Raw genomic sequence first — 18596 nt, 5'->3', positions numbered from 1 at the left:
GAAATTGAAGCTTGTAACTCATTTGTGTGTGTATGTTTACCTGCTTTAACCTTGTAAATAACTCTCTTATTTCCTTTTCCTATATCATAACTCTTTAGATAGTTTATTGTAGGGTGGCTACAAGTGCTGTCTTTGGTGTGAGAGCTAAAGTGTGACTGACTTGGAGTAAGTGACTGGTCCTTTGGCACAAGGAGTAACCTGAATCTGGCTGTGATTCACAGTAGAGACAAGGAGGGTGAGATAATATCTTTTATTGGATCAACTTCTGTTGGGGAGAGAGACAAGCTTTTGAGCTACACTTGAAGTGATTCATGGTGTAAAGGACCATCTATCATACAGGCCCAGCAAGACAGATCTGAGTACCTTAGGGCACTGCCTGTGACTCCATGTTAAGGCTGTTATCATGTCTGAGGAGTTTACACTGGTTGGTTGGTTGGTGATATGTAAGCACAGCACTCACAACTGACTTGGGGTTTGTGTCCTGGTTCTTATAAGTGTGCCCTGAGGTAGGTACTTATGCTCTTGAGCCACGGCTGGACAGCTTGACAACAACAAATGGACACAACAAGGAAACTATCTAGCATCCACCACGATGGGGTCCTGGTCCATGACTGGGACTCCAAGATGCTACAGTGGTGATCATAGCAATTAATAACCAGACAAAACTGGTCAGTATGAAAAGCATACCTACCGGTCTAATTATTGTCATGTTATCGTGCATGCCCCCTCCACGGTGAAGAGCCCAGCTCTGCAGGGGGCTTCCTGCACGGGGGTGGCCCATGGGAAGGCTGGAAGAGAGGCAGGGCCAAAGGACGTGTCACTGATTAGATCTGGCTGCCCTCTCTCCTCCAGTGGTGTCCGCTATAGGATAGTGCATGGCCACTGCAGCCGTTGGGCCGGAGTAGACCAGGAGTGGCCACCAATCCGATTTGCAGGCATGGGAGGAGGATGCCTTCTTGCTTTCCCTCCATACGTCCCTCCAGCACCCAGCCTGCCTAGTTAGGCTGGACGTGGAACTCTTGGCCTTTTTTTAGATGCCTAAATGGGAGCTGGACTCTCTCGGAGATGTGGCCCTTAGTGCTGTGCCTAGGAATAGTGGGGTTATTCGTGCCTCTCCCTGGCTTGTGTCCTACTGGAAGGAGGCATGAGTTGTTCCTTTTCAGTCGTCTTATTTTTCTTGGCGTCCATCGGGTCAGTGACATAAACCTGCTTGGCAAAGGCCAAGAAAGAGAAACCTTTCAATTTGTTAAGAGCTCTTCTCATTAATTCCAACTGGAGTAATGTCCGAGCTGCAGTGAATAACTTCTGAAGCCTCAGTGGCCACGTGATTTGCAGAGGCTCGCTGGGACTGAATATGATTGCCCAGGTAATGATTGCTGGGGTCCCTGGGGCAGATGAACTGCCCCATCATTAGCCAGCTGACATGGTGGCCTGAGGATGTGGCCAGTGAAGTTCTCTTCACTCTATAGACCTTAACAGTCTTATTCTTACAACTTCTTTGGCCCATTATCACCTCACACAGTCTGTCCACTCAATCCCGCTGGACAACACAACCATCCTCTCAGTTCTTCAGACCCTTAGAGTGCAATGGATAGAGTACTGGACTGAGACTCTGGTGACCTGAGTTCTGTTCCTGGCTCCTGCCACAAACCTACTTTGTAACCTTGGTCACGTCACTTCTCTCTGCCCCTGCTCCCCTTCCCACCCTTTATCTTGCTTCTTTAGACAATAAATTCTTCAGAGCAGGGACTGTCCCTACTATAGGTATGTACAGTGCCTAGCACAGTGAGCCCCTGATTCCAGGCTGAGACTTCCTGTCACTAATCATTTTTGACTCTGACCTCTGTCTAACCCCCCTCCTCAAGGCTCTGCCTAATCTTAGCAATTCCTCCTCCGCAGCATTCCAAAGGTTTGGGCTTTCTTGTCTACACACAATGCCAAACCCAACAGAGGCCCTTATCTCCGGCCTTGACTCCTGCACCCTCGGCCTCTCTGGCCTTGACTATTGCAACATCACCTCCTCTGCTGCTAAGATCATCTTCCCAGCCCATCATTCTGACCCCATCACCTCCCGCTGCCCCACCATGCCAGATACAGGCTTCTTGCCCTTTTCCTATTGGCCTTTCCTCATTTAGTCCTACCCTACTCACTGACCTCTTTCAGATCCCTCCTTCAGGCTCAGTGGTATCAGGAAGCCTGAAGAACCCTGGCAGCTGATGACAGCTCGGCAGTGTCGAGCTAGGGCTACTGCCACTCATCGGCTTTTTGGCCTCTGTAAAAGTATCTCCCTGCATGCCTCTAGCTAAATACTGTGCATGCTGCCGGTCCGTGAGAAACAAGGCTCCAGTCACGTTACTCGGGCACCCCATACCCCTTCATTGTGTCTGTTACACCTTGTCTTAAACCACATTTATGAGCTCTTGGGGCAGGGACTGTGTTTCACTACATCTGTACCGCACCTATCTCAATGGGGCCTCAGCCTGCATGGGTGCTATCATAATATAAATAAAAATGATGTGATGGGTGAGATTGCTCATTCACCTAGCTGACAGTCAGCTCATTGTATTAACCTATGGCCATATCTACACTACGGGGCTTGTGTCGGCATAGTCACCTAGTATGTCCACAGCAGATGCTGAAGGAAGGAAGAGTTCTGCCGGTCTAGGAACACCATCGATCCTGCAGGTTTGTCAGCATAGCTGTCTCACTAGGGGGGGTGATTTTATTTTCATACTCCTAGCTGACATATCTCTGCTGGTCCATGCTTTAATTGTAGACCAAAGCTATGAATTGCCACTTCTGTCCATGCATCTAGAGACTGCCAGGAACATTTAATCAATAGAAATAGATTAGATTAATCATTGAATAGAATAGGAATGAAATGATCTTATAACTCAACCGGTTTGGAACAATAACGATAGTCATGATTAAATGGCCCCTCTATGCGAAAGCTCAACTGCCTGTAGTAACAAGGGCTGCTAGGCAACATGGCACCATGGTAGCCAGGGACAGGTTGCAGGAAAACCAAAATCTGCAGCTTGCCCAACCGCTGAACCTAAAAGAACGACGGCTCTCGCCCATCAGATATGAATCCTGATTGACCTAGGGCAGTGGTTCTCAACCCATGGGCCGCGAGCTGCTTGTGGCCCAATCAGCACACAGCTTCAGCCCATGTGACGTCCTCAGGGCCATACAGGTAGTGTATATATTGTGTGGATGCGGCCCACATAACACAGAGAGCTGCATATGGGCCCACAATGGTAAATGGATTGAGAACCACTGACCTAGGGGCTCTCCAAGGTTCATCTGTAGAAGGAAGAAGGAAGTGCTTCAATTCTGAGTAATGGAGACTTGAGGCCTGGCGAACTTGGCTCATTTTGTCAGTACTCTAGAGCTACTTTAGTTGGGCTGCCCCGCTGCTCACAAACATGGCGTCCAAGTTTCTACTCTCCATAGGGTGACCAGATGTCCTGATTTTATAGGGACAGTCCTGATTTTTGGGTCTTTTTCTTATAGAGGCTCTTATTATCCCCCACCCTGTCCCCATTTTTCACATTTGCTGTCTGGTCACCCAAGCTCTCCACCCACTCTTTGGTGGTGGAGAATTGGCTAATAGCATTTGAGCACACGGGTGTGAATTGCACTGAGTGCTCTCTTTGGACCCATCTGTTCCCCTTTGACTGACTGATCAGGAGAGTCAGGCGATCATTCTCTGTGAAGCTTTCACCCCTGACCTCTTCCCCACCCCATTAGCTGGACCCCAGAATCTCTCACTTTGCAGGGCTGGCAGGGGATCCAGGCCACTCAGTGCTCTTAAGTGATCCAGTAAGTGATATGGACTCAATTGTCCTGAGGTTTCATTCCACTCAGCCTGACCTTATCACACAAAGTGGTAAAGGCAAGTCTTGCACACTCTCCCGAAGAGCGGTTCCCAACAGCTACACAGCTGCAAACATCATTTCCACTTAAGACATGGTCTAGAAGTTTTTGAATATTGTCAGTGTTCTGCCTCCAGTGTCAGGGTGAAGGAGGAGAAAGATGCTGAAGAAGAAAGGAAGATGATGTGGTGGGTGGGATAAAGGAGTAATTAAAAGCCCAAACTTTTGTTTCATTAACTGTAACAAGATCAAATTAACATCTGTGATTCTTGAAGCCTATTTAAATAGAGATTTTTTTTCCCGGGTGCTCTATTATCCAGACACAGGTATTTAGTCTGTTCTTTCTCAAGTTGCCTGTAATGAGCGTAGGTGGGTATAGACGGGGAAAAAAAGCCCTCTTTCGTGGGAGGAAGTTGAGGCAGAGTCCACCCACATACTCCATTATGATCTTCAAATGTCAATATATTTTTAATTAGTCTATATGCCCCCTTCCCCCTGCAGCTGCTGCTATCAACTGCCTTTGGTAATTAAGGCCCTGTAAATAGATTTTACTGTAACTGGTACAAGAAGGAAAATTGGAGGACATTGTAGAGTGTGCAGGCTTTTCTCTTTCCTCTTTTGGCTCCTCTTAGATCTATGAGAATTTTATCCTGCAGAGGACGCGGTGGAGAGGTCTGCCCAAAAGTCTGACGCTCTAAGCCCAGGAACTTTCTGACAACTAGGAAATGGGGAACAAAATAAGAGAGAAGAAAGGGTTATCGGATACTGCTCAGGATCTATGTGGTGCTAGCAAAATATACTAGAGAGATAAGATATCTCCCTCCCAGCATTTCAAAGTGGGGGAGAGAGCTCCAAGATTTATTCCAAAGTCCGTTGTCTTTGCTTTGGTATGAAGCCAAAATACTGTATCTATTTTTAGCCCCCTTTACAGGTTCTCTCTTTTTAATCTGTGTTTGGATTTAATGATGTTTCTTAGGGTTTTTTTTTTTTTTTTTTTAATATCAGCATGTTTATTTATCTCCCCCTCTTTTTCTTTCAGTTTGTGTAAAGGACGGACGCTCTACTCGGTGGTGAGAGATGCAAAAATTGTCCTGGATGTCAACAAAACGAGGCAGATAGCTCAAGAGATTGTGAAGGTACGGTATACCACACGGGCATTCTAGTCTCACTGGGTGAAACTCCACCACTGTGCGTAACTTGAGTTAGCAGACCCTGGGTTTGTTAACACAGGCTTGAATGTCCACTCTTATTTGTAACCCCGGGTTAGGAACTGTTGAACCCTGGTCTCAACCTGGAGCTCCAATGTCTACACCGCATTATGCAGGCCCGAGTCCAACCACCCATATCTCAGATTTTCTTGCACCCTCCCAAAATGTGGCTGCACTAGCCCTTTGTTTATGGTGCAGTGTGGGAAAACTTGACTGTCTACCAAACTTGACTGTCCAGAGGGCAAAGAAAGTCAGCCTGTGGAATTGTGGGATACTTTAGGTGGACTCCCAGAGCACAAGCCGGTGGGGCTATGTCTACACTGCCAAGAAATAGTACTAGAACTCTGGGTCCCACGGTCCCAGGCTTGGATCCTCCACCCCCATGGGGTCCTGGGACCCTGGGTCCAAGCCCTGGGTTAGTGCAGTTTGTGTGTAGATGGAAGGGAGGTTAGGCTTGAGCCTGAATTCAAGGGCTTACATTGCAGTGTAAACATACCCTTAGAGGCTGGGCAGGATGACCACAATGGTCCCTTTTGGACTTAGTCTATGAAACTGAAGTCCTACTTAAGCCCTTAAAATGTGGCTTAAGTGGTGCCTAGGTCTTGTGCTGGCTGTCTGCATGGTGGTGATCTTCACCGGACTTGACCAAATTCATCCTCAGTTTGAAAGAGAACAAATTATAGGAGAAATATGAAATATCAACTACTTAAGTACTGTCGGCCAGTTCCTCAGCTAGGGTAAATCAACATCCAGTTGGAAGTTTGGATCTTACTGAAAAATTCTCCATTTTGGCTGTAATTGTTCATGATCGCTGTCCAGAGGGAACTTCTTTTTTTTTTTCTTACATTCTTAAAATAAATGGAAAGTAAATCAGTGCCGCTACATTTGAGGTGTGTGGGTGTGTTCAAAAACCAGAATACAAATGGACTTCTCCTGCTAAAAATTGCTTGCACCTTTTGCTTTCACAGTGATAACTGAAAAACTCAACTTTGACATTTGAAACTTGGCCTATAGATAGTTCTCAGCGAGGAGCATGGTGGGGGGGAAAATGGGTTGGAAACTAAAAGGTTATGTCTACGCTGGACCTGGAAGGTATCGTTTCCTGCTTGAGTTGAAATCTGTCAGAGCTAATTGACAACAGTCCGTATCTTTAGCCAGCGCATGCCAAGGGATGTGCACTGAGAAGCAGAACTGTAAAATCACGCGTGTGCGTGTCTCTGGATGGAAGAGCTTGGAGAGGTTTTTGTTTTTTTTTAGAATGTGCTGCGTATGCTCTGTACAAAGCTTTCGGCCATTTGGAACTTTCTCTGGGTATGTCTGTGCCGGAGCTAGAGGGTATAAATTTCCGGCTCGGGTAGACATACTGATCGAGCAGCATCCTAAGAATGGAAGTATGACAGCGGGAGGGGCTAGCCACCCCAAATATCATCCTGTCCAAGACCCTAGGTATGTCCTCAGGCATCGGACCCCTCTCTTTGCTGTGGCTACACATCTATGTTTATCATGCTGGCTGTATCACAACTAGCACGAGTATGTCTGTGCAAGCTGGAAATGCCACCTTCCAGCTCTGGTGCAGACGTACCCAGAGAAAGCTCAAAACGTTTGAAAGCTTCATACTGAGCATAAGCAGCAAACATTTTTAAAAAGATCCCTCTCAAAGCTCTCTCAGCCGGAGAGATGCACACGCACATTTACAGCTGTACTTCTCAGTGGCTGTTCCTTGCCATGCACTGGCCAAAGAGGCTTCCTGTTAGCCCTGCCAGGCGCAGCACTTCCAGCAGGACACCAAGCACCAATGGCTGATTGGTGCCGATCTCCTTACTCGTGTCTCTACGGAGCACTGGCATATGCAGATCTGGAGAAGGACAAACTTTAAAAACCAGGTTGAGGGATGCAGTTCAGAGCACCTGTGTGTTTCCCCCATCCTCTCATGCGTTACTTGCTAGATCTGCGCGGCAATTGTTTGACAAAAAAACATTTTTTGGTTGGAAAATGTGGATTCATCCAAACGAGAACAATTTGGGGGGAAGGGTGAGTTTCAGTAAATTTTGTGTTTTGAAAAATATTTGCAAATCAGTTTCCAAATTGTCAGTATATCCCAGTCTGACTTTTTTTTTTTTTTTTTTTTTAAACAAAAGAGTCCCATTGTTATGGTTAGATGACTTTTTGTTTAGAAATGTATGTTAACTTACAGGGGAGGGGAGGTTACGTTGTTGGGTTTTTTTGTTGTTTTTTTTAAAATTTGAAATCTAAAGGAAATGTTTTGATTGACCTGATCTGAATTTATTTTATTTTTGGTTTGTGAAAATGTTTGTGATTTTTGGCTTTTTGTCCTGATTCGGGATGGGAAAATGTCTCAAAATCTCAACTTCTCACAGGGTGGGAAAACTATTCCCTGCCCACCTGTGCCCCTGGCATCCTTCACACTTAAAGACACATGTGTGTGGTACATGCAGCCTTCCAGTGGTGGTTGTGGTTAGAGAGCTTGGCTTTTTCTTTTTAAAATAAACAAATCAACCAACCCTGGGATCTGAAATGCAGAAACTGCATTCATGCATCGCAGAGACTGCTCAAGACAATCTGCCTCCCTAGGCAATACTTCAGTGTGCCGCCCCCTCCCACCTCCTAGAATAGATTTGCTGAACGCGGAGGGATGATGACTGTCTGTCTGGGGTGGGGGCATGGCAAGCCCTCTGATGGGTCTATGGTTATGGTAGGAGGGGCGGGGAGAGGGACATGCTAAGCGCCAGGTTGCAGTGCCACTCTCTCAGGTTTGGCTCTGCTGTCGTCATGACAGAGGGGTGGCCGGGCCAAATCTATGTGAGCACGTTGCGATCTGGCACACCAAGTTACAGTGCCGCTCAGCTTTGTCCTTGCTGCCCCAGGGGGCTGCCTAGTTTGCCTACAGTTACAGCAGCCTCTGGTGCAGCGTGGAAGTTGCACAGTTAAAATCACAAACAGTCCAGGAAATGCTAAGGTTGTTTCCTCTCACTGTGCTGACTGGGCTGCATTGCATGTGAGTGGTTCTCTAGCCCTGTTTACTTTGTAGAACTTATAACCTTTTGAAACACGCAAATGCATGTCATAAAGCAACCTCTAGACTCTGCCCAAGTCATGACAGGAGCTTCACTTTTCTCTCCCTGGTTCCGTATTTTCACTTGTGCCCTCCTAATGTTTTAATACCTAGTTTGGGTTTATTTAGGCCCAGATTCAGCAAAGCATTTAAGCACGTTCTGATCTTTAAGCATCTTCTTAAGCCTTATTGAAGTCAACGGGATTTAAGCAAGTGCTCACAGTTAAGCACTTCTGTTTGCCAGAAGCTGGGAATGGGCGACGGGATGGATCACTTCCATCCAGGGGTGTTCGGTTTTGTGTGATTAGAAATTTGGCAGCCCTAGTTCTTATATTCTTAAGCATATCCTTAAGTGTTTTGCTTAATAAGTAGCAGAGTTTAACAGCTCAGTTTATCCAAGTTTCTTTGAAATGGCTCGGATTGTGTTTCTGAGGTCTAGTCTAAAAGACAGGCCTCCCCATAACGCTTCCCCTTAGTTTTACACCTTAATGATTTGATTTGAAATCCTTTCAAGATGAGGACAAGCAAAGAGTTAAGATGCAGCTGAAGTCGCTTTATGGAGCCAAGGAAGAATCTCCAAAGATTAAAAATAGGGACCGGGATGGATCACTTCATGATTACCTGTTCTGTTCACTCCCTCTGAAGGACCTGGAATTGGCCACTGTCGGAAGACAGGATACTGGGCTAGAAGGATCCTTGGTCTGACCCAGTATGGCCGTTCTTACTAGGATTGCCAGGCGTCCGGTTTTCGAATGGAACGCCCAGTCGAAAAGGGACCCTGGCGGCTCCCTGCCTTCCCTAGCTCTGCGTGGCTCCTGGAATCAGCCGCCAGGTCCCTGATGCCCCATGGCACATGGCAGCCAGGGAGGCGCCACACGCTGCCTGTGCCCCAGTGCCGGCAAAGCAGCTCCCGTTGGCCTGGAACCGCAGCCAATAGGAGTTGTGGGGGCAGCGCCTGCAGACAGGGCAGTGCACAGACCCGCCTGGCCACACCTCCATATAGGAGCTGGAGGGGGGACATGCTGCTGCTTCCGGGAGCCACCTGAGGTAAGCGCCACCCGAAGCCTGTACCCCTCACCCCCTCCTGTGCCCCAACCCCCTGCCACAGCCCTCTGAACCCCTTGGCCCCAGCCCAGAGCACCCTCCTGCACCCCAAATGCCTCATCCTCGGCCCCACCCCAGAACCCACACCCCCAGCCGGAGCCCTCACCCCCTCCCGCACCCATGCCCCAGCCCGGAGCCACCTCCTGCACCACAAATCCCTCTTCCCCAGCCCCACTCTAGAGCCCGCATCCCTAGCCAGAGCCCTCACCCCCCTCCCACATCCCAACCCACTGCTTCAACCTGGAGCCCCCCTCCTGCACCCTGAACTCCTCATTTCTGACCGCACCCTGGAGCCCGCCAGAGCCCTCATCGCCTCCTGCATCTCAACCACCTGAGCCAGCCCGGTGAAAATGAGCGAGTGAGTGGGGGTGGGGGAGAGTGAGCAACAAAGGGAGGGGGGATGGAGCAAGTGGGGGGTGGCGCCTCGGAGAAGAAATGGGGCAGGGTCAGGGCAGGGGTGTTCGGTTTTGTGTGATTAGAAATTTGGCAGCCCTAGTTCTTATATTCTTAAGCATATCCTTAAGTGTTTTGCTTAATAAGTAGCAGAGTTTAACAGCTCAGTTTATCCGAGTTTCTTTGAAATGGCTCGGATTGTGCTTCTGAGGCCTAGTCTAAAAGACAGGCCTCCCCATAACGCTTCCCCTTAGCTTTACACCTTAATGATTTGATTTGAAATCCTTTCAATGATGAGGACAAGCAAAGAGTTAAGATGCAGCTGAAGTCGCTTTATGGAGCCAAGGAAGAATCTCCAAAGATTAAAGATAGGGACCAGATCTGTGCAAAGCAAGAAAGAGCTACAGATGTTAACTCTTAGATCTCTAGTGTGCATCAGTGGATCTTTCTTTACTGTACTTAAGATCTGTGGACAGTCTCTGCTGCCGTTCCATCAGGATATCCCCTTCCCTCCTTCCTTAGTGGGTTATTTCACTTTGGCACACAGGCCAGTGTTTTCAAATTTGGGTGCCTGAGGTTAGGCGTCTGTGATATACCCAGGGTACAATCCGGACCAGTGGTGGGCAACCTGTGGCCCATCAGCGTAATCTGATTGCGGGCCGTGAGAGATTTTGCTGACATTGACCGTCCGCAGGTCCTGTCCGCCACTGTCCTGCAGATCCCCATTGGACGAGAACAGAGATCTGCAGCCACTGGGAGCTGCGGGGGGCTGTGCCTGTGGACGGTCAACATCAGTAAAATGTCTTGCGGCCCATAATCAGATTACCCTGATGGGCTGCATGTGGCCCGCAGCCCGCAGGTTGCCCACCGCTGATCCAGACTAATGAGTAGCTGTGTCACCCCTGCCCTCTAACCTGGGGTGCCCTTTACAATGCCTTGCTTCTGTAGTCTCCAGTCTGGACTGCTCACAAACAGCCTTCAGCGTGCAGATCACTCTCAGCTATGTCTGTGTGTGTGCTGCAGCCAGCCATCCCTTTGCTCTTACCAGCCTTGATTATACTGCAGGGTGACCTCAACACACTCCCAGCCTTAGTTTCCCCCCCCGAAATGTATGTCCTGTAGTGCCCAGCCCACTCCTGGACAATAGATGTTTATATAAAGTCTGTCATTTCATCAATAGAGATCACACACAAACACACACACACACGCATCTTGTTACCACAAATGGAGTTTCCCAGAAACTTCAATTTAAACACACCAGATTAGATAAAACAAGTTTATTAACCACAAAGAGAGAGATTTTCAGTGAGTACAAGTAATGAGGCATAAAACTCAGAAACGGTTACAAGAAAAATAAAGATGAAACACACCTGGTGCCTATCTTAACAAACTATTTTAAACTCAAAGCAAAGTTTTCTCGCCGCATGCTTTCAGCATCACACTGACCGAACTTTGTAGGTCAGGACCCCTTCTCCAGTTCAATGGCTGCTTCCTTTGTCCCTTCTGGTGCAGTGAATCGTTGGGCAGAGATGGAGAAAGGAGGGTCCACTGGGGTGTTTGTCCCTCCTTTTTATAGTGTCTGTCCCCCTCTTGGAAAATATTTCCTGCTGAGGTTCAGGAGACGGAGTCTATAGGGAAGGATGTTCCCTGCTGCTTTTCTCTTACCTGTTTGAGCAGCCTTTTGTTTCCCTTCCTGCTCAATGACTTTGTTTACTGCTTAAACTCCGTTTGGAACATGTGTTAAGAACACCATACAGCAGAATCTTATAACTTCACATACAGTGTTGCCACACACATTTTATTAGGACAATAATGATCAGCAAATTATGAGTTTTCAAGTGATACATCCAAAGGCATACTTTGTTCAGAGATTTTTACAATAGTGTGTAGGGTGTGGACACAGGAGTGCCCTAAACGCTCAGGCCTGATTTTCAGAAGCCGACCATCCACAGCTCCCATTGCAAGTGAGGGGCCAACACTCTCCCTGTCCTTAAATTATAGCTGCCTCTGTGCATGTGTCCTTAGCATCCAGGCCAAACTGTGTAGTGATCAGCCACTGCAGGGGGGACACCATGCTGTATCACCAAACCTTTCACGCTTGGCATGTTGTTCAGTGCAGCCTTTGCTGTGCCTCTGCATTGCACCAAGGCTTTCCTCTCCCAGCCAGCCTAGAAAAGGCTCAGTGTAGCCTGGACCGAGGGAGGAGAGGTGGCTCGGAGTAAGACCAGACGGGGATCCCTGACTGTCCTGTATCGGTCACAGTAATTGGACGACTCTATCCTTTTAGTCGCCTTACTTGATTGAAGATCCTTAAAGCTTATTGGATTATTGGGTGCAAGGGTTCCTGTTGTAATGTGATCCTAGCCAACCTCGGGTTAATTGGTTTAAAAAGCTGAGCCAGCAGGGGGAGCTGACTTTGCACATACACAGGAAGCCTGAGGCAATTAAAATGTAGTACTTAGCAAAGGATGCTTTTATCATTATTGATGCAAAGGCTGGGGGGTGGGGTGGGGGGGCTGTTGGAATCTGGTGTGGGACCTGGGATGACAGATGTAGGGGAGAGGTAGAGAATTTGGGCTGGGCGGCAAAGATGCTGTTTGCTAGCCCAGGGCTTGTTCCACCTTTAGAGAAGTATCTGAGGCAATACGTTGGATAAATTCCTTCCTCCTAAACTGCAGCCCCGGACTGATCCAAAGCAAACAAGTCATGAAGAGCCAAGTCCTCCCCTCAGATACACACATGCACAACTCCCAGGGCGGTTTGAGTGTGCGTCGGAGAGGGGAGTTTGGCTCCCCAGTGCAGGTTCCTGTCCTTGGGTTTGGGAAGTATCTGAAATAGCACGTTCCCTGTGTGTAATACGATAATGCTCTGGTTGAACGGGGCTCCTCTGAAGTTTTACGTATGCAGCATCAGTGCTGTTCCTACAGGAAACTTTTAGCCAAAACCAAGGCTATAAATAACAATGCTTTGCAAAGCCACCTCTTCCTTTCATTGAGAACCGCTGCCTCTTTCATAAACACATGGGTGGCACAAAGGAACAGGAAGAGAATGACCCTTGCTCAGGCACACCCAGTGACTAAGCACTGACTTACCTTAGGATGTTTGCTGTTGTCCACACACCACCCTGGGCTAGCTGTGGCCAAGCCCAATTTCAAAGCCTTTCGCCCAAACATCACCCTTTTTTGGGTACGGCAAAAAACCCCGAGTCTGGACATCTTGCCCAGCAGCTGAGTCAGAGAGGGCAGCTGCCTTCACAGTGCTTCAGTATAATCCTTACAAGTCCCAGTCCCTGGGCCCTGACTCTGATTTTGCTGACTTCGGTCGAAGTTTGGCTGAAAATATCCCTGGGGGATTTGGCCTATAATGAACATTCATAGGTGGTGATTGCTTGCTTACGGTAACTAACTTCTACTGCATGGGCCATTTGGAAGCTGATTGTCACTATAACATAATAGATAGGGGTGTGTGCGCTCTTGTGCGTGTGTGTGTGTGTGAGTGAGCTTGCAAGCGTGTAGCACCTAGCACAGTGATCTTGGCTGGGAGCCACTTAGCCCTACTGCAATAAAAACAAATTAATTTCTTTTCTTACCCTTAGTTTTTTGGATTGCAAGAAAGTGAACGCTATTTGTTATGCTGTTGTTTTTTTCTGCATAATGAATTAATCAGGCTGATGAAGTTGGAACCAGCTTAGCAAATAGGCATAAAATGATAACAGAATGGCTCTCTTCTTTGGCAGCATCCAGCCAAGGATCTCAGTACACTTTGTAAACATTAATTGATTCTCACAGCAGCCCTGCGAATTCCTGGCTTATCCTAGTCATCCCCATTTTACAGATGTGGAAACTGAGGCCGAGAGACTCCAAGTGACAAGCCTAAGGTCAGACAGCGAGTCCTGTGCAGCACAGGGAATAGTCATTCCCTTGCATGCCTGGACATCTTGTGACTACCTAAGCTTCTCCTGGGGCAAGGCAGTTCCACACTGCCCTTACACGGGCAATGGCTAGTGGTCATGACTTAGCAGATAGTAACTAGTGAAGCTGCCCCTCTGCATGGCTGCAGGTTCCTTGGTGCAGCAGCACTGTGTGGGAAGAACTGTTTCATTCCCTGTGTCCCCTAGGGCAGAGCTCTGCTGGGGGGTTCACGCTCCCACTGATTCGAGCTTTAGGGTGCAGGAGTGGACTGTGGAGGGCTGAGTGGATCCGGGCTCCTGAAATCTTAGTTGCACCCTGCTCATGCTTGCACTAGAGCATAACGGCCCTATGCACCCTGCTGTGTGCCGCCCCAGGGCTGTGTGCAGGGCAGGAGCCAAGGCCTAGGGGTGAAATGATGTCATGTGGTTTTCTCTCACAGCTGAAATTCTGTTTTGCAAGCAAAAGGGGCGATACAAATGTGTGTGCTCCCACCCCTCCTGGACCCCTCGCTTGGACCGGCTCCGCTGCCTGGAAGTGAAGGAGCACTCACATCTGAAATCCCTTCCCCCTCCATGTGTTTGGTCCATGTAGAGATGGTACTGGAAGCCATCTGTAACCATGCTGCATGCTGGCACGAGCTGGTGTTGTCTCCTCGGGGATCCCAGTTGTTTGTGCCTCCCTTCCAGTTCCTTCTCTCTCCTCTCTTGCAGGGAATGGGGTACCTGCACGCGAAGGGGATCCTTCACAAAGACCTCAAGTCTAAAAACATTTTCTATGACAACGGGAAGGTGGTGATCACGGACTTTGGGCTCTTCAGAATATCGGGTGTTCTGCAAGCAGGCAGGTAGGCTATAGCTGAAGCCTCTGGGGTGCAGGGTATGCTGCTGTGGGTGTTAGTCCTCCACAACGTCATTTGTCTCCAGTAACCTTCCTTTCTCTGCTAATACTGTCCTTCTCTCATCCCCCAACCCTGACCATCTCTAACGGGATAGGCCCAAGGAGGGGCCACGGACCCACACAGGAGTCAGCCATGGAGAAGTGGGTTTGTGGCTCTCTAGACTTGCTTTGGCCTGGGGGAGCTGTGGGGCTGGCTCAGAGAATTACCCTCCTCTTCCTTGTGTTCCCTTTCCCCCTGCAGGGTCACAGTTTGGTTTCTGGGAACCAGAGTGCAGAGTGTTGCCAGCTTACCAAGAATGGCCTTTTGAGTCGGTGCCTCCAACCTGTTACCAGGGGAGTGGTGGAGGGAAGGGCAAGGCAAACCACTCCCTAGATGGACTGATGCAGTGGCAGCTTAAAACTCCCAGCACTCTCAGTCACCCTACAGAGGGGATGATTTTGACTCAGAATTTTTCCTGGGGCAGAAGCCATTGTGACTCGCTCTGACCTGCTTTTTCTTTCGGTAGTGATGTACTAACAGGAGGAGTGGGCCTCTTCATCCCTGAGTCTAGGCTGAGCTGGCTGTTGCTGTTGCATTGGGATAGTGAGCAAATACGGAGGGTTATTTGTAGTTAAACCCCAAAGCAGGTGGGCGCTCGCTCAGAATTCAGGTCTAGATACCAACACAGATTGCAACCCAGAGCTCACAGGTCTGTGGACTGCACGTGGGCCCAGTTTTGAGCAAACAGTCCAGTTTATAGCTTCGGTTCACAACTGTGTGAAACGGGCTTCCCTGTGATTTTGGTGCTGTGCCGGAGGGCATTTCTTAGGGCCATCGTGTCACCTCTTGATGTGATGATAACGCCTAGCATCTTTAAAGCCTGTTCATCAACCAATCCTCACAACTAGAACTGGGGGACATTCTTTGGACAAATAATTTAGTTGCCAAGAAATGCAGTTTTCGGTCAAATTCGCTGATTAATTTTAGCCACAAACATTTGGGGTGGGGGGGCTACATTCACAAGGGACTTTGGCTCGTCACCATTCACAAGACAGGAGGTATTTGGTGTGGTGCCCCCCAGCTCCTACCCCTTATAACTTTAGCCCAGTGACACTCACTTGGAAGGTGGACACCTGGGTTCAGGTCCCTGCTGTCCTGAGTGTCCCACACACTGAGCTGAAGGTTATCGGGTGCCAACACCTCCTCCTCCTTTGCTTTCATGAAAAAGGTTAAAAATGCTTAACGTTTTGTTCAACCCAAAACTACATTTTTTCCAAATTTTGGATCCAACAAAAATTCCCCCAAAATCTCATTTTCACCCAGAAAGAACCTTCATTTTTTTAAAAACTGCCAATGAACCAAAAATCAATGATTTGCACAGCCCTCTTGTTGGGTATGTATTTTTCTCCCTATTTCACTGTGGGGCTATTGAGGCAGAGAAGCTATGACTTGTCCATGGCTGTACAATGAGTCAGGGGCGGGAGCTGGGATTGGGGAATGTCCTCACTCAATCCTCAGCTCAGTTCCACTAGCCCGTGGTAGGTATCCTGCCTCACCCAGCCAGTAATCCATGTGCTGCAGTGATTTACCTGTTCTGTCCCACAGCTACGGTTCCTACATGGAATCAAGTGATCAAAGCCCTCCTTAGTGTTCCTTTCTTAGCCAGAGCCTTGGAAAACGTGGCACTAATTCTGCAGCAGGAAAATTTTTGCATGCTGTCTGTGGCTGCACTGGGTACATTTCAGTCTGGATCGGCCATGTCATAGAACCGAGGCGGTGCGTCTCTGGGTTTGGAATGATTTCGGGCTGCCTCCAGCAGAAGGGTTTCGTCTCCTTGCTTTGGCAGTTGGATTGCTTTGCTGGTTTTAAGACTGAGAACCATGAGTTGTAATAGAGCAACTGGAATTCTGGACCAGAATGTTGGGGCGGGGGGATCCCTCGGTGGCTTCAATGTCACTTTCAGAAGAGGACAACTCATGTTACAGTGGACAGGTGTTCATCCATTATAGCTCCCAGAGGTAACTGTTCTCTGCACTCCCACACCCTTAGCATTGTGTTCCCCAGAGAAGTGGCTTTGACTATTTTATTTATGCACCTCATGTGCAGCTCTTGTGGTCTGTCCCTGCAGATGATCTCTTCTCTGATGAGAAGCACCAGTCCAAAGAGGACTGCAGTGCTGCTGCAGCTGGTTCCCTTCACCTAGGCCAGAGGAGCATAGAACAAAGTCACTTCCAAATTCTTCCTCCCCTGATCTCTTGGTCCTCTATCGATGATCAGCTCTGGACCAGTCTATGCTGCCATCAGTGAAGATGAGAACAGCTGAAGGCAAACTCCACTTTAAGTGCCTCCTATTTTAGATTTAACTTCTTGTATTTTTAAAAAATTCTTCCTATATTAAAAAAAAATAAAACCCTCCGTATTGTAGAGATTTGTTGCGGTTAATTATTGCTTTATTGCAAAGCCGCCTGTGAGATAAACTGCAGATTTTAATCTTTTTTTAATTATAGTGTGTCAAAGTCAGAGGATTAAAGAGAGAGATAATGAGCCACCTATCTCTATCCCCCATCCCTCTTGCCAGTGTCAAGTTAAGTGGTTAACTGTGTGATGAGCGTTTTTCTTACCACTTGCATGATTAGATCATTGCCAATTTTTAGCACAAACTTTTTTCCCAAAGCTTTAAAAGTCCTAGGAGTACAGCTGTTTTGGCACTTTCCACGCTGTATCTGCAAATGTGATACACTAGCAAATGGTGTTTCATGTCCCACTTTAATGGCTGGGCCACTAGAAGATAATAACTTACTACAGCCACCTGCTAATGAGTTTACTCGTTAGGCTGAAGTGGTGGTGATCTGTGTCCTCAGACCAAAGATTCCAAGTTCAAACTCCACTATGATTACAAGGGGTGATTACAGAACTGATCCTCCACACATTGGCTTGTTCTGATTGATGCTTTGTCTTATTCTTTTTAGATAGTTCCTGACCCCAAAGCAGTCCATCCCTTAGACAGTCACAGTAGGTGTTCTTCCATCCCTTGCCTGGGTGGCTGATGCCTTAGACCAATGTTTCCCAAACTTGGGATGCCACTTGGTCAGGGAAAGCCCCTAGCGGGCTGGGCCAGTTTGTTTACCTGCTGCGTCCGCAGGTTCGGCTGATCGCGGTTCCCACTGGCTGCGGTTCGCCGCTGCAGGCCAACGGGGGCTGCAGGAAGTGTTGCGGGCCCAGGGACATACCGGACTGTGTATGTTACAATAGTGCCCAGAGTTAGGGTGACAACCAGTGTGTACACCTCGTCCTGGGATCTGGAGGAACCGCACACAAACACAAACTGAGGATGTTTGACCCTATTGGCGGTGTCCGGACAACACGTGAAGAAGTTAATCTTGCACTGATAGATGAACCCAGGACCATTCTAGTTAAATGTGGGTGTGAGGGTCTTGTTGCATGTTTATACAGTGTCTTTCTTCCCAAAGGCTGTCAAAGCACTTCATAAGCTGTACCTGCCAGTCAAGGCGGGGATGCAGCTAAGCAATGCCAAACAGTAAGACGGAGTGGAGGGAAGGTTCAGCCAGGACAACAGAACAAACCTGGTTTTATGCACCGTTGGATTTTTAAATCCATGCAGAGCAGAGACAGGGCCTTCACTTCTAAAGGTATCAGCTGAAACACCTACACGCAATATACTCAGTGCATCCTCCTGGGAGAAGGAGAGTCTGAGCCACCTCTCCCAAGATCCCAAGCGTCCTGTTTTCGTTAGGGCTGGGTGACTTAATACCAGAAGACTGGACAACGAAGCCTCCAAGGATGGGTCAGATCTTCAGAGCAGATCCTATGGACACGCAATACTTCTTTATTCCTCTGCAGCCCTTCCGCAAAACAAGGGACTAATATCCAAAACGGTTTGAATTCCATGTCCTTTCTGAAGGCGCAGGGTGACAAACCTCTCTGCCTTCCAGGTCTTACCTGGACATTGGTCCTGAAGATGTGGCCACCTGCACACGCCCTGAGGTGGTACTAGGATAGCCTAACCTGTTCCCTGGGGCAAATGGGTTTGATCTCACAACCCCGTCAGTACTGTGCTGTGACTCAACGTGGGCGTATCTCAAGTGTGTGCGACGTGGCTTTGCAAACATCTGTGCCGGCGCAGCCCACCCC

The 18596-nt window shown here is 48.3% G+C and overlaps 1 protein-coding gene across 1 annotated transcript in view; it reads left to right on the top strand.

Moving 5' to 3' along the window:
• Positions 1–18596, top strand: part of KSR2 (kinase suppressor of ras 2) — a 271742-nt gene that overhangs the window by 235133 nt on the left and 18013 nt on the right. The window contains exons 15-16 of the mRNA XM_077835018.1: positions 4918–5014; positions 14278–14411. Coding sequence (XP_077691144.1) covers positions 4918–5014; positions 14278–14411 — 231 coding nt within the window. The remainder of the gene's footprint in view (positions 1–4917; positions 5015–14277; positions 14412–18596) is intronic.

This window comes from Eretmochelys imbricata, chromosome 15 (genome assembly GCF_965152235.1).
Source record: "Eretmochelys imbricata isolate rEreImb1 chromosome 15, rEreImb1.hap1, whole genome shotgun sequence".
Lineage (NCBI taxonomy): Eukaryota > Metazoa > Chordata > Testudines > Cheloniidae > Eretmochelys > Eretmochelys imbricata.
Note: the sequence above shows the minus strand (reverse complement) of the source record. Positions and strands in the feature narration are given on the sequence as shown.